This window comes from Corapipo altera, unplaced genomic scaffold (genome assembly GCF_003945725.1).
Source record: "Corapipo altera isolate COAL_440 unplaced genomic scaffold, ASM394572v1 65, whole genome shotgun sequence".
Lineage (NCBI taxonomy): Eukaryota > Metazoa > Chordata > Aves > Passeriformes > Pipridae > Corapipo > Corapipo altera.
This window is the reverse complement of record NW_020884891.1, coordinates 604,322-620,605: the sequence shown is the minus strand read 5'-3', so window position 1 is coordinate 620,605 and position 16,284 is coordinate 604,322. Positions and strand designations below refer to the sequence as shown.

Genomic DNA, 16,284 nt, shown 5'->3' with positions numbered 1-16,284 from the left:
CCCCCCCCCGTGTCACAGGTGTCCGGCCCCGCTCCGCGCGAACTCGCTTTGGTGGCCGTGGAAAGTTACTTTAAGTTCTGCTGAATATTTGCGCGTGTTACCGTGGCTGCGCGTCCAGGTAGGTTGTCGCCGGAGAGGTCCCTTTACCTCCTCCTTGGATAACTACACGTTAATTATCACACACGGTCTTCAGCGGAGAGAACCAGGAGTGCCTGAGTGAGCTTTGGATGCTTAAACGCTGAATAACTAACTGTACATTAATTATCACACACACAGCGAGCGGAGAGAACCAGGAGTGCCTGACTGAGGTACAGGAGTGCCTGAGTGAGCTTTGGATGCTTAAACGCTGAATAACTAACCATACTTTAGTTATCATGCACACAACGAGCAGAGAGAGCCAGGAGTGCCTGACTGAGCTGTGGATGCTTAAACGTGTTTAAAAACCGGGGAACATCTCCTCGGTATTGCTTAGCACTCGAAGTGCTTCCATCAGCAAGCACCAGACGCTGTTTAAAAGGAAATAAAAAGGTAAAGCTGGTTGTGTTGCAACGATCTTTGCGCCTCAGCAGAACGTGGTGCTCGGGTGTTAAAACTCTTGCACTTTGAAATCAGAAGCGTGGGATTGCGTATCGAGTATCGTCAGGTATGACAAATAAAAGATTGCACCGAGGTCTGTTAGACACACAAAAGATGTTATCTAAATAAAGCTGCTTCAAACTGGTCAGACTCGCTTTCTGGGATGCAGCAGACCTTATTGGAAGTAAAAAGGTCTGTGGCAAAATCACGTCTAAGTACAAAGTGTGCAGAACAGGCATAAGGTAGAGTTTTGGGAAGAGTGAAAGGATGTCCAATTGAATTTTTATGCTCTGATAAAAATTCATACATATAAAGGGGAGAAAACCCAAATCTCTTAGCGTTTTTAATATTTGGTTTTTTTTAGTACCACTTCCAAGTGCAATAATTACTGGATGTGCATTTTTACACTGTGGCTGCTACGCTTTAATAATTTAAAATATTCTAATGATCTAATAATACTTTGATGCAGTCCCTGTACCTTAATATTAGAGAAATCCTAATTATGTTAGTGAAGCTACAGGATTAGAAAGTCAGCAGAAGTATTAAGGCTTATTTATTTGTCTTACAGTTTGTAAAAATAGTGTGTTGTAGTTGAGGTATGAAACTTAGTGAAAGTCTGAGAACTCTCTTGGTCCTGCTGATCTGTTCTTCAGGAATATAGTTGCTGTTCTCAACAATACTTGCTGTCATAACCCTTTCCATAAGTGCATCTCAGGGATGTGCTGTATTTTTCACTTGTTGGATTTTCATATTCAAGTGGTTTGGGGATTTACCAAGGCGTATTTTACGTTAAAATGAATTTTGGTTTGGAGTTTCACTTTTAATTTTATAGAGTTAACTGTAGCCCATAGTCCTTGTATTGGCAGAGAGATCTTGGGGACCTGGGCCTTGCTGGAACTGCAGTCAACAGAGTTCCTGGTGTTCATCTGTTGTGGAATAGGAAAAACCTGAGGGGTCTTCTTGTTGACTAAATTGAGGATTATTAGCAATAAGTGCATTTGCAGGAGCACTTGTGTTGACTTGAGTAAATACAGTTGGCGAGGGAAGGATGTGATCTTGAAACACCAAAATTTGTTTCCTGCCTTCAAGTCACAATAACAACATGAACTTTTGGAAGAAATTATTGAAATTTAGGATTGGATTATTCTGCCCTTTTTTGGGAGGGTCTTTGAAGTGCTGGGGGTTTGGGGCTGAGCACTGTGCTGTTCTTGTCTGTCCTTGTATTCCTGTGCCTGTCACCTGTAGAGTTTTGGGACTCTGGGAATTCCCTAAGCCTGGGTAGGAAGAGTTGGTGTCATGCTGTTTAAGCTTCAAACATCCAGTGAACTTCTTTCCTCCTGAATATTGGATTAATAAGCATTTTCATGGTAGTAAAAATAGGCGTGAGAGTGTTGATTATAATCAGCTGTTGGAGATTATTAAAATGTGATTACAGTCTACAAAGAAACAGGAAAATAATTGTTCACATTTTATTGATCAAGCTGCATGAAGTGCAGAAGTACTTGGAATTGGGCAGAATATGGTAATTTGGGTATTTTCTGCCCACTGGACAGGGAGGATGGCATTTCACAGGACTGTGTAGTTGACGTAAGCACATGCTGTGTGCAATCCAGGAATATTGGGAATTGCATAAATGCAACCTCACACTCAAATACTTCTTTTTGCAAGAAATACCTCAGAAACCAGTTGCTTAATTGCCTGGTTGTGACAAGGAAGACAAAGCTGAAACAGCAAAGTGCCTGAAAACTCAAATATTCTGCTGGAAGACTGGGCTGCATTGAAAGTTGGTGCCCTCCCAAAGGCACGCTCAGGAGCTGAGCTCTGCTGCTGTTGTGCAGGAGCTGCTGCCTGTGCCAGTTGAAATAAATACATCTTTGATTTCAGGCAGTGTTTTCAGTGCATCCTCCGGAGCATGTTGGGAGCCTGGGCTGACAGAGGCCACTGAATTTTGTCAGTGTTGGGGGTTGCATAACTCCTTTGTGAGTAATTACTGGCAGTGACGTGGATGACTCAGCTACCTAGTTGTGCATCTCCGAAAATCTCCACAACCCCGTGGTGTTACCTTAAGGAAAGAAAGTAAAAGTACTGCCCCTAATTTGAATGATAAGTGCCCTCAGCCACTGCAACAATTTTAGAAAGACTTCTCAGAACAAGTTGCCTTTAAAAGAAAAAGAAAAAAGTATGCGCATTAATGCTCTTAAAGGGAAAACAATGAGTGTCTTTATGCATTGAGAAGTGCTGCAATGCAATAATAATGATTTTCTGGTTTGGAATACCACTTTTAAAGGTAATTTTAGAAATGTGCTGTGGTATTCTGGGCTCTAAGAGGAGCCAGTGGGCTGTTGCAGGTGGCTCACCTTGCTTCCTGCAGGATCCCTTTGGAGAGACTTCACAATAACCCTAAATCCAAAGAATTATGTGATTTGTTAATTCATAACATATAGAATTTTGGTCTTTATGTAGATGTACTTCTTTACTACATTAAGAATAAAATTTGAAGTATGTTGTTTTCATCAAGTTTAAGTCTTACCCTTCTCCAGAATTACCTGCCATTAAACATGATTTTGAGGCTGGCTGGTTTATGCCCTTTGATTCTGGAGTTACAATCATAAAGATCTCAAGTGCTTTAGTAATTCAGTGATCCCTGTGCTTGGGGTCAGGTTTGTGTCTTGTCAGAGCTGTAACTAGTTTGAGGCACACGTAGTTCTGATATCTCATAATGGGAAGGATCAAAATGTTCCCTTAAAACCAGTAATTATATGTTGCTGAAGGTTTGGTGTCCTGGCTGAATGTATGATTTATTTGCCATAGGAAAAGAGCTTTATAACTTTCTCTCGTAATTGATTATGGGTTTCAGGTTTTTTAATTTATTTTATTATAAGGCAGATTGTTTTATCTTCCTCTGCCAGTTGGTGTGTTAAAGAGTGCATGAGAATAGTGGAGAAGAGTTGGGGATGTTTCATAGGAAGATCATGTGTCTTTAAGCTTCAGTTTTGTTCACACTGACTTTTAGATATTTAAAAAAAAAATAATAGAACCTCTCACCTTTTTGGCTGTGCACAGAACTCTCAAATTCCTCAGAGCTATCCCAGGAATTACTCAGTAGGCCAGTGTGTTGCTAATTAAGTTAATGATTCAAACTCTCTATAAATGTAATTAAGAATAAATGAGGAACAAATGTAATCGTCCTAACAGGATTTTTGTTCAAAGGATTTGTTTTCAAAGTCTTTTTGAAATAATTGGGGTTTCCAATGTAAGCTTCCACTGGCATATTTTGAAATAAGTATTTGAGGTGGTACTTCTGTCTGTGGGGAAGGGAACTGGTTAGTCCTGTGTTCATTTGGGAGAATTAAGGTGCAGGTCTGCTGTTGCTGCAGTGAATTCTCAAATGGAAGGAGGAACTGTGGAGGAATCCAGAGCTTTCGGTGATCCTTAGGTAGAATTTTACCTGTTTGAAGCCACCAAGATTTTATGGGAGTGGAAGATGCTTTCCACTTCTAAGAATTGTGTGATGATAAAATTCCCAGTTCTGCTTTTTCTAGAACATTTTTAATTCTGTTTGAATGCCTAAATGAAGACCTGTAGGAACAGGGCAGGATGAACCAGCTTTACACCTTCTCCTGCTTTTCCTTGTGGTTTGGCATTTTTGCTGACCTTTGGCTTCTTTCAGCCAAACCATCACACATTTACCACCTAAGTGGCCAAAACATTCTTAATATGGGGGGGAAGAGGGTTCACATCTTTGGTAACACTGGGATTCCTCTGTAATTATCCAAAGGAAAACGTGCAATAGTAGGTAAGCCTTTTAGCAGCCCACAACGCCCTTTGGATATTCTCCCAAGGGAATGGGGTCTGGTCCTGGCTGGTCATGGGATCCAGGGCAACTATTTAAATCAGGAGCAGTTGGGACTCAGAGCATTGGCTCCCTGAACCTGCACCTCTGGAAAAGTAAGTTCTTACCTGCCAGGTGGTCCGACCTAAGCTTGGAGCTCATCTATTGACATAGTTTCTTTTGTTATTTTATATTAATCAACAATGTGAAGCACTTTCTGTAATTTCCTAAAGTTGCATTTGGAAAGATTGTCAGTGTTTGCTAAATGTCTGAGTTTCAGGTTGTGTTTTCATGGAAGTTAATATTTAAAATGTTCAGTTGGTTGTAGGACTCTCGCAGCACTGAACTGTGAAATGATTCAAGGATGAAGGAATCTCTTTAGAATCATAGCCTGGCTTCTTTAACTGTTCTCTTTATAGAGATCTGTGTTTCTATTGGTTAATAATAATTTAAGTTTTTGCATTCATAGGTATTTAGTAGTATAAGTAATTACTTAGAGGTGAAAATAGTTGTGTCCTATGTATGTTTGTGCATAAATATTCATGATTAAATCAGTAAAAGGAGTTGCACTTTGATTGAGGAAGCTGAATTTTGTATCTGCTTTCCACAGAGGTGGGAAATAAGTATTAATTGTCACTTTTCTTTTTTACCTAATAAGGGGGACAGTGGAAACTTCTAGTCACTGCAACTTGTACAATATAAATAATTGAACAGTAAAGATTTAATTTTTGCCATTGACTTTAATTGAATGACTAAAACTACTTGAGTTCCAACAGGTTTGTTGTGTTTTGTTTCTTGTTTTTTTTTTTTCTTCTTTCTTAATGGACAGTGACCAGGGTTCACAAAGAAATAAGGCAGAAGTGTAGTTGTTATATTAAGTAATAAAAATAGATTCATGCCCTTGAACATGAAATTCTTTGGAGTAAAAGTTGGCAGGTGTCCCAGTCTGTATCGGAAGAGAGAGACTGGGCAGGAAAAAACAAACACAATCCAAGGAGCAACAATGAAGGGGAAAAGTGTACAATAGGAAATTGTTAATTAAGATGATTGCCTGCCATAAAAAATCCAATAACTTAGTGTATTTGATTTGCCAGCAGGTTGAAAGTATGGTTATATGGCGTGCTCAGGGACAAAATAGATCAAATAACACACTGATTTTTGGGTTCAAAACCCCATTTTTTGTGGCTGATTACCTGTTTTGCTGTTTTCAGTGTATACACAGTTCTTCTGGCTGGAAGTGTTGGTTCCTGAGATAAAGTGTTACAAAATTTGGAAAATACTGACCATAAAGAAAGAAAGAAAAGGTGAAATGTGCACTAAATTTGCTTCAAAATAAAGTCCGTGAATGACAAATGAGGATCTTGAGTGGAAACCCCTTTTATTACTAGGTCCAAATAAGTTTTTTGGACAGTTTTGGTGGGTCTCACATGAATTCACACTTGAGTGTAATCTCATGATACTGTGAAAAGAAATTACATGGCATCATCTGAAGTGAGGTTGCAGGTCAGAGCTGGGCTGAAATTTGGTATTTTTTTGTGATGTATTGAGTTAATTCACACAGTAACAAGGCATAGTGGGTGTCTCACCCCTCCCAGCATCTAATTTGGAAAAAAAAAAAAAAAATTGGGACAAAAAAAGGAAATAAATGATGTCAATTTGTAGCACTGGGTTCTCAATTCAGGGTAATGGGTGGGTGATTTTAGGCTTTTAGAAATAAGGGGGGGTAATACAGGAGAGATGGATGATGAACATGAGTTGAATATACCAGGGCTTGGTTAAACTGGGTGAGGATATAATCCAAAAATAAATGCCGGTGTCTTGACGCAAAAATTAGAGATTTAATTTTATCAAAGTCATTAATGTATGAATTAGCTTTTAAAAGCTCCAGTTAAAATCAGGAGTGTGTAGCAGCAGTGGAAGTGGTTGAGGTTTGCTGGGGTGGTACCAACCTGCCTCTCCAGCCCTTCCTGTTCATCCACATTTGGGGGTTGGTTTAAATAGAGGCATGGTCTGGGTGGCATTTCCAGAGTCTCTGTAGTCCTGTGTTTTACCAATTCCCATAGTTTGGTGTCTTAGGCAGGGATTTTAGATAAATTCAGAAGTTCAACAACAACAAAGAAGTCATTACCCAGTCTAAGAACTTTAAGGTTCAACTTCTTCTTTCAGTAAAAAAAATATTGTTTGAATTTCCTTCTGTTATTTCTAAAATTTTGGGGTGAAATCTGTGCCACATAAAGGTAGTGATGCTGAACAATTCACATATAAATTAACAGGTTTTACTAGCAAAATCCATAATGGGATTCACTCATTTTTGTCAGGTATTTCCAGTTTTTAATTAATGCTTTGCATGTCTGAGCAGAGCACATCCTTCATATTTCTGAGGTTTGGTATTTTTTTACAGTTTCAGCATTGAATTGTTTGTTTCTTAGGGAGAGCTTTAACTTCTAAACTTTTTTTTGTTGCAACCCTGGACTTGCTCTTTTCAAAAAGACTTGAAATTGCCTGTGAATCTTTTATCTTCAAACAGCAAATTAATTTTCATCATGAGATTTTAGGGTTTTAGGTCTCTGAAAAGCATCTGTACACAAACTCTGTGCATAACGGGGATTTTATGTGAGTGTCATCTTGTATGGATGGTGTCTATAGCTTTTAAAGAAAGAATTTTAGACTAATTCCAATTAAATAACACTGACATAATAATAATGATGGCATTTACAAAGGGATATGCTAAATGATACATAAGGGAGATGCTAAATATAACTACTGAGTAGTAGTGTTTGTTTGAAACTACAGTTCTAAATTAGAGCAACAAGAACATGAGTTTTCACTTGTGTGCTCTGAAATGTAAATTGGTCAAATGAGGAACTCTGTTAATTTGAAATTGTTGTGTTTTAATGTTGTTTTTTTTCTTTCTTTTTTTCTTTTTCTCCTTCCCCTCTCCAGCTAAATGGCCTTAAAATGGCAGATGAGCCCATGGAGGAAGGTGAACCATATTCCTACCACGTAAGTGTGTTTGGTATCTGTTCACCCCAGACACTCAGTAGCATAACTTGCCTTGGAAATAAAATTTATGCGTTCCCTGCTCTCTAATAACTTTTGAACCCATCATTTTCTTTGACCAAGATCTGAAGAGACTCTTCAGTCTCAAAGATGATTTTGGAAATTAGTGCCTGGGTAGAGGCTTTAAGTGACTTGTTTGGGAAAATCTGCTGCATGAGGCAGAGCTTTATGGAGAGATTCCGTGTGCTGGAGAGCCTCAGAAAATGCTCAGGCCACCCTTGAACCGTTTATAGAGATGCCTCACGTTGCTCTTGCTACACTGTCATCTGCTCTTCCTTTGTGTTTTTAATACATTCAGAGCTCAAAGGTCCTTAATTCCTGCTGGTTTAGAACAGAATTAATTTTTACACCAGTATGTTAATTTTTGCTTTTATGTGGAAATACCCCAGATAAGCCCTATTGAGCATGATTTTTGTCCAGTGCCTCGATGATGGGTGTATTTGGGAGATGCTGAAGGTGAGTGTTCTGTGTGCTGGCTAAACCTGGGACTAAACTTCACCCTAATCCTGCGTGTGGTGAAACACCCGACTTTGCACGGAAAAATTGGACATCATTTTTCAACACAGCCATCCTGATGTTTTTGATCAAAATCATAAAGAAGGTGTCAGGTATCTCTTGCCCAGGGAGGTGGTGGACTCCCCATCCCTGGAAGTGTCCGAGGCCAAGTTGGATGGGGCTTGGGGCAACCTGGGCTAGTGGAAGGTGTCCCTGCCCATGACAGGGGGTGGAACTGGATGAGCTTTAAGGTCCCTTCCAACCCAAACCAGTCTGGGATTCTATAAGTAAATCTTATTGCCAGCTGTAACCACTGCTTTGGGTTGCAACAACTTTTGTAAGTAAGGGATTTAGAGAATAAACTCTTGGGGGTAGAACCATGTGGTGCCTGGACATTTCCTGGTGTGGAGCAGTAAATAAACAGTGTCAGAGCTGCCTCACATGGAGCAGGGAGAGCTGAGCAGTGGCTTGTCTGTCTTTTCTGTCTTTCACTGTTCTTCAACCAGGAGGAGGATGTTGCTGAGCTTGTTTGTCGGGTGCTGGAGCCACATCCCAGAGAGGCTGTAACAAGTCAGGTGGCACAAAGCCACCCGGTGTTCCTTTGAGCACTTTGGCTCCTGGAGAACCTGCTGGGAACAGTTCCCTCTGGTGCAAGGCTCGGTGGGAGCTGGTACCTCAGCTCAGAAATAATCTGCTACTCGAGCAGCAGAGCACAGAATCAGATAACCAAATCTTGCCATTTGTGGAGGCCAGACTAGAAATGAAAATGAAAATGAAACTGGCTGGTGGCTGTTCAGCTCTTTATCTGCTTGGTTCTTGTCGAGGTCTCTTTATACTTCAGTCGTGCCAGTTTTTAGTACCTTAATGCTGGTTAAGTAGGTGAAATTACATAGACATCTTTTGTGAAGGTAAAACACTTTTTATAAGAAAATAACTCATTTCATCCATCTCAAGTTAGTCTTTATTTGCATGGAAAACATTTTTCTCCCGAGTTCACATTCAGAAATACTCTCAGTCTCCGCAGCAACCACGTGTGATGTCACAGGCTAATGACTCGAGGTGGGTGATAAACACCGGAGAGGGTGAACTCTTAAAGATCTTTTCTCATGCAAAGGTTCCCAGTGTTTAGGAATACAAATTAGGATGGTGAAGAAAAAAGGCTTCTAAATAGAGTATTTACATATTTCTTAGGAAGAACCAGCCATTAAGTCTTGGTGTATAATTAGACAACTTGCTGCTTTCATCAGGTGACTTGAATTGCTGCTGTTCTTACCTGCCTTAAATTAGGCAGTGTTTAAAAAAATAGATGAGAATGAAAAGATAGGTGCATCTTTGCTCTGACTACATATTTGCATAGTCACCAAGATGGATGGAGGAGATGAAGGTGGGACATTTGCCCTGGATCTTCAGTGTTTGTCAGCTGGGTTTTGTGACCAGAGAGGGAAATAAAATAGTTTGGAGTGTGACTTACAGAATTAACGTTGTTTCCAGCAGTACCTTGTGTTCAAACCTACCTTTGTGTGGGAAGCAGGCAGAACAAACAGGCCTTTCCCAGAAAGAGAGTGAAATAAGAGATAGAGGGGAGGGGAAGGACTCCTGTGCTGGACTACACTCTGTGAATACACTAAGATGTGTGTTTGAACTCTTTCTTTCTCCCTCTGGACAAGCAAAGCAATTAAGGCAGAGGCAGTTAATGCAGTGTGATGATTGCCTCTTTTTTTACCTTTAATTATTGCTGTAAGTATGTATGAATTTAGGTGATCTGATTTCTAGACTGAATTTCTGTGTAAACCCATTTAGAGAATTTCATCCAGATGCTTCTGTATCGAGCCTGAAAAAGCTGATTATAAGTTTTAATGCACAGTCTTGGGCAGCAAGACTTTCTATAGTGAACCTGACTATAGAAATGTTATATAGAATGAATATAGAATGATGTTCTTTCTGAAAAGCAAGTGTTTCATCAAGTGGTCAGGCCTTTTTCTGGTGCTGTTTGCACTTGTCATCAAGAGACAGTAACACACAGGAGGTTGGTTGGGTGTTTCTCTGGGTCTCTGCTAAGAGAAGCTGTCGAGATGAAGACCCTAAAGAGAGCTTAGGAGACAGTTAATAATAATTTGGGTGCCCCAAAGGTGAAGTACTGCAAATCAGGTGGGAGTTTTTTGTGGTTGGGTTGTGTACAAAAAGTTTGTTGATGTTCTGTGTAGGGCTGAGAGGTGCTGTTCCTTCTCTGTGCAAGCTGAGCTTGCTGTTGTAGGTCTTAGCACGTAATTTTGAATTTCAAGGGTGCTTATTTTGCCATCTCGCTCATTTTGGCTCCCAGCAACTTCTCTTACACCATAAAAGCTGCAATACATCATCAGATTTGTTTTCATCATGAATGTTTGTCTTTTCACAACTGGAGCTGCTTTGCTCAAGATGAGAGGGACATGGAAAAGTCAACAGAACATTAAATCACTCACCTACCTCAGAATTACCCTCCTGAAGGAGGTCTCCACACAGGATAATCTTCCCAGGAGCTCTGCACCCAGAGCTGTTCTTCTCTTGGGTGCAAGAATTCTCAGAGTCTTTAAGATGACTCACATTTTATTTATGGTCTCCAAACGAAGCGTGTTCCTCAAGCTACAAATGGATGGCCAGAGTTATTATTTGCTGCCGTGAAAAGCAATAATTACCCTAAATGATGAAATTCAATTTGGCTTTCATTAAGACTTATTTCAGGAAAGGGAAAGATGAGAAGAGTAATCACTGGGAAAACTAAAGGCTGCTGAAGAGAAGTGAAGCACAGAAGTCTTGGTTGAAAAATCTGTACATTTATGCCTTTCATGGAAAAAAAAATGCATTTTTGCCGTAGCTGAAATATTTCTGGCAAAAGGAAATGGGCATTCTTTGAGAATTTTGTTTCAGTTTAGAAATTTTAGATGCATCTATTTAAGAAAGGATGGATGGGAAAACTCTTCATTTGAACAGCTTTCTTTTATGCCTTGTTAGAATTTCGAATCTTTTATTAAGATGAAACCAAACCAAGAGAAAACCCCAAGTATTTACATGCTCTTCTAGCAAGAGTTGGTTAATCCAGGCCTGTTCACTGTTGTATTTTCTTTGCTTTGAAACAACAGGATGAAGGAAGTGTGAAAGAAATTCCTATTACACACCACGTGAAAGAAGGATGTGAGAAAGCAGATCCAGCACAGTTTGAACTACTTAAAGTTCTTGGACAGGGATCATTTGGAAAGGTAAGATGATAAAATAACCTGGGAAACATATTTCAGGTTTTTCATTTTGCTGTATCTGTCAAGTGATCTGCAGCTTAAAGACACTAAGTGAACAATTATTCAAATAGCAAAGAGAAGAAACATGGCAGCTTTGTTACAATAATTTCTTTTTGTAATGTGCCACTTGGTGTCACATTGCAGAAATGAAATCTAATATCTCAGTCACTAGTTTGAAACAATAGTAGTTGAAATATTAATTCAAGTGTATAAGAAGGTAATTTATTTTTTAAAACCAGACTCAAACTAGATCTTTTTGCAGCACATACAAAGTAGTCAGTCAGCTTTACATACGTTTCCATATTCCCCTTCTTCTGCTGGTTCTGTGTGTTTAAGCAGGAACAAACCTCTGCATGGAATTGAATGAGAGAGGAAAAAACCAGACATTAGGAAGGCATTCTGTGAATAAGTGATAGCATAGAGAAAAGATTTTTAAATATTTCTTAATGTTTTACAGCTTAAGAAACATTTCTTTATCTGGTAATGTTGGTTGCCAACTCCCTCACACACTTCTCATTGTCAGAACCTAAAAGGCCCCATATATTTATTACTCCTGAGTTGAGATGTCCTAAGCTGTCTTAGGGTTTAGCACATCTTAGCCCTGACTCAGACACATTTTACTTCCCAGAGTTCAGGCTTTTGAAACCTGGCAGTGCTTGGCTCAGGAACCAGCTTTAGGAGCTGGGTGGTGACTGAACAGAGATCTTTTTATCTCTGTTGCTTTCCATTGGAAAGAGAAAACAAACAGGGAAGATCAGTGGCTGTTGCCTTCATGGTGTTTTGTTTTCCCTTTCCAGTTCCCACTTCCCAGGGCCCTTCCTTTGGGTTTGGCAAACACCAGGTTGGTTTGCTGCAGCCTCTTTTTGACATCAGGGCAGGATTTAACACTTCCACAGAAATAAAGGGTTAAACTTGTCCATCACTGAATTTCTCTCTTCATCCTTTGATAACTTTCCAAGGCAGATGTGGGGTTATGGAGGCTTGGTCTGCAAAATTAAATAAATCAGTGGTGTTTCAGTTTTTTTCACTGGCAGCTGTTTTGGGCCTTATCAGCTAAAATTTGTAACTTGTACATGAAGTCCTTACATCCTCACAAGCTGCTAGTTGTAAAGCACTGAAATATTTGTATGTGCTTATTATTAACATTTACTTTTATAATTGTGATTGTGTTCATCTACAGATGTTATCTTAGTTGCTGGTGTTCAAATTATTCCCTTTATTTGAGCATCAATGTGACCTGAGAGGAGAGCAGTCAGTCATTGGGCAAAACTTCACAAAACAAAAGACCTGATAACCTTGAAATATGATGACATTTTTCTTCTAACCAGAGCTTAAAATAAAAACAACCTTCTCCCAACCCTGTCCCATTTAGTCAGTGACAGTGTTTGAATTTCTGATGGTAGAATGGAAAATTTGACAAGATTATGTTAAAAATACATACAATTTCTAGATAATAATTTCTAACAACGTATATGTGTAAATAAATCCAGTGTTAATGAAAGTCTGAATAAGGTGAGATCAGAGAGGCAATTTTGGGGAGCTCTTGGCTCTCTCTTGTGACTTGTACATTGTTTTTTACAGCAGAAACATTACTCTTAACTAATAATTGCTCTTAAAAGAACAGCAGTTTAAGAACAGAAGCCATTTTGTCAGTTGAAAAACCCAGGAGTTTGAATATTAGTAGAGATTCCTCTATTTGGAATGTGCTATTTTATCTCATATTAGGCTTTTCTTAGTGTCAAGTTATGTTCCATCTATCTGTAAAACTCTCCTGGAAAGAACAGAGTGGAAAAACCTGTTGGAGTTGCTATTCCAGAGGGAAAGGGTGCTTTGATCTTAAATGATGATGTTTCCTTGCTTTCATCTCACCACTTGTACAGAATTCATTAATCAAACCCATTCCATGTTTGAGACTTTGGGTCTTAAACTACAAAAAAAAATCTCTTGGGACGTGACAGAGGAGCCAGAATTGTCCTTGTCCAAGAAAATGATAGAAAGAAACAAATTTCTGTAAATGATTATTTGATAAATAAGGAAAGAATCTGTAGCTTCTGACCACTGTGATAATTCAAAGAGCTTGGTTCTGCTGCAGCTCTAATCTGATTAAGGAAATGCAATTTTACTCTTCCTTGAAGGTGTGTGCTCAGGAAAGAACACTGAAAACTGCCTGGAATTAATAGGAGCTTTGCAAATGCTTTGTGAAAGTTGATATTTGATTACTCAGCTTGCAGTAATTTTAAAAATGGGCTTTATCTTGCCAGGTCTTCCTTGTGAGGAAGATTATTGGTCCTGATGCTGGGCAGCTTTATGCAATGAAAGTATTGAAAAAAGCTTCTTTAAAAGGTATGTGTGTGTCTGAATTGAAACTTGAAAACATGGCTTTCAGTGCACCTGTATTTTAAAAGGTTTCTTTAATGTTTGTCAGTGAGTTCATAACAGTAGCTTTTTTCCAGACTGACTTGTGAGTTCATGTTTGAGAATTATTTTAAACCTGGCCAGGTAGCTTTAATTATGTGGTCAAAAATACTCTTTCAAAGTGTTAAATTGCATTATTTAATTCTGGTTAGTTTTTTTTTCATTATATGAAAACAAATTAATTTCATAAACAGTTCTCCTTTTGTCTTTTGTTATGTTCAAACTTTGCTGTGGTTAAAATTCAGTCATTCCCTCTCCTTCTGGGAGCCAGAGTCAGGAGTGTTTTGGCTTTCAGGAGACACTTTAATGGGTGCAAGTCCACTGTGTGTAAATAGGGACTGTTATAGTTGAAGAGGAAAAAGTATAAGAAAATAAGAAAATATATATTCAGTACAGATAGTTAATTCAGAAGTTGATGTTGAAATCCAGATGGGAGCTTATTTTCTGGGAAGTGATATGGATTATCACCAGTACTGGGATGTATTGGGAAAATGATGACAATGAGGAAGCTGTGGCAGGGAAGGAAATAGTTTTGAGTGTGTTTTGAGGAGACTTAAACATTAAAAAGAAATAAAGTACAAGGAAAGATATTCCTTTAGACAGCAAAGCCTTTCCACATGCCCGTTGCTGCTCTGTTTGTCTTGTACCAAATGTATTTGTTTCATTCTGGTCTCTTCTTTTCTTCTCTCCCCCAGTTCGGGATCGAGTTCGTACGAAAATGGAGAGGGACATTTTAGTAGAAGTAAATCATCCCTTTATCGTCAAACTGCACTATGGTGGGTATATATATTTATTTTTCTTGTGCTACACTTCCTTTCATTACTTGAAGGCACGGCCGCTCTTGTTTTTCCTCATTTTTTTGTAGGGTCCAAGTTAAGTTCTAGTAGCTTTAAATCGCAGGGCTTGAAAAACAAAAAAAAGGAATGTAAATACACACCTGTATAAAAGTTTTAGGTGAAGTTCTCCTGAAATTAAAGATTTGGCAAATTCTTACAAATTCAGCAGAGATTTTTTTTTTTTTGCTTTTCATTGAGTAAAACGAAACCAGAGTAATTAACATCCTTGCTGTTTCCCTGTTTGACAGAGGAGAAGTGAAAGAGCAGTATTTTAATCATCTCTCATGACTAAGATTTTCTTCTGTGAAGAAGTGAGGAATCATTCAATAAATTACCTCATGTGCCGCTGAATTATTTCAGCTCCATAACAAAAGTATTGCCTGTGACTGAAATTTCCTGGTTGTAAATCACTCAGATCTATTTTGTAGATCAGCTTTGTCACACAACTATTGATTTTTTTTTCTCTTTTCTTTCCTTTTTTTTTTTTTTAAGCCTTTCAGACTGAAGGGAAGCTCTATTTAATATTGGATTTTCTCAGGGGAGGAGATGTATTCACACGATTATCCAAAGAGGTAAGTACCTAAAATTTTATCTCCACTCTACTCTTAGACAGAGGTTGTTTTTTCTTGGTGTGGGATTGCCTTTTAAAGCTGTTTCCCCCCATATTTCTTGTCACACTCAAGTTTTTATAACTTAGTTGGACTTTCCTTACATATTCTAGAATATATTCTGTCCTTAAGAAACCTGAGTGTGTATTGATTAGTAGCCTAAGTTTTAATTTGGTATCTGCAAAGTACAGTTCTTTTGTCTAAAAATGTTTTGTTGCTTGGAAACGTAACTGAAGTAAATGAATATTTAGCACTGAAGAAAGGGGATATTATAGTTCTCCTGCTCTTAGTCAGCTGAGGTGCTCCTGGAATCCTGCAGCCCTGGGAGATTTCTGCTGCATTGTAAAATTTCACGGGGCTGGAATACAAATCCTAATCCTTAATCCCACAAAATGTGAACATGGAGTGGTTTGGAACCCCCTCTTCTCCCCCAAACCCTCACACACAACTAGACCTTGAATTTTTCATTTCTTTTTCTGTTTTCTGGAGAGAATCCTCAGAGGATGGAATGCGATGCAGCCTGTTGTTATTTTTTTTAAACATTTCCCATCAAATATTTATCACATGTTACCATAAGTGTTATGAACATGTTTAGAGGACTTTTATTTTCTTTTTGCAAACCTTTTATAGAGATCTAAATTTTTAATGGCTCAACAGCTTCACAGTAAGAGAGTTTTTCAGTGTTTTCACTGAGCTTTTCAGTGTAAATCCACTTACATTGCTAAAGCACAGGAAAAACCACTTTCTTAGATGAGAAAACAATGTTATCTGACTGATATTTTTTTTTTTTTATGGCATGAAGGAGGTTGTTTATCCCCAGAATGTGAGGTCATGAGATAATTTGGGGGTTTTTTCCCATATACTTTCTGTAAAAATAAAGATTTTACTTTAGGAACAGGCAAAAGAGAAGGAAGAATTTAAAGGGATTTTTGGGTTTAAGTTTTATAAGAAAGCTGAGCTTGGTAAACAGTGATAATGTCTGAGAATTGAGCTCACTATGAATTAATCTTGAGGCTAAAATGGCTGTTAAAAGCTTCAAGTGGCCAACTTGTCAAAGGTTATTGGAGCAGTAGGTAGGAAAGAGGTCAAGCTCTGTTGAGTAATTATAGAGGAAATTCTGGTAGAACAGGAAGAAGAATTCTCTTGCACCAGCACAACTGGGATTATCCAGAATGCAACTGAGATTAAGAGTT

The 16,284-nt window shown here is 38.6% G+C and overlaps 1 protein-coding gene across 2 annotated transcripts in view; it reads left to right on the top strand.

Moving 5' to 3' along the window:
* The first annotated feature begins 99 nt into the window (after positions 1–99).
* Positions 100–16,284, top strand: part of RPS6KA6 (ribosomal protein S6 kinase A6) — a 31,062-nt gene continuing 14,877 nt past the window's right edge. The window contains exons 1-6 of one of the 2 annotated variants that reach the window (XM_027645243.1): positions 100–118; positions 7,352–7,411; positions 11,080–11,196; positions 13,494–13,575; positions 14,343–14,423; positions 14,976–15,055. In XM_027645243.1, the coding sequence (XP_027501044.1) occupies positions 7,367–7,411; positions 11,080–11,196; positions 13,494–13,575; positions 14,343–14,423; positions 14,976–15,055 (405 nt within the window). In that variant the 5' untranslated portion in view covers positions 100–118; positions 7,352–7,366. Of the gene's footprint in view, positions 119–5,028; positions 7,412–11,079; positions 11,197–13,493; positions 13,576–14,342; positions 14,424–14,975; positions 15,056–16,284 lie in introns of those variants that run through there. The other variant, XM_027645244.1, reaches the window with a different exon arrangement.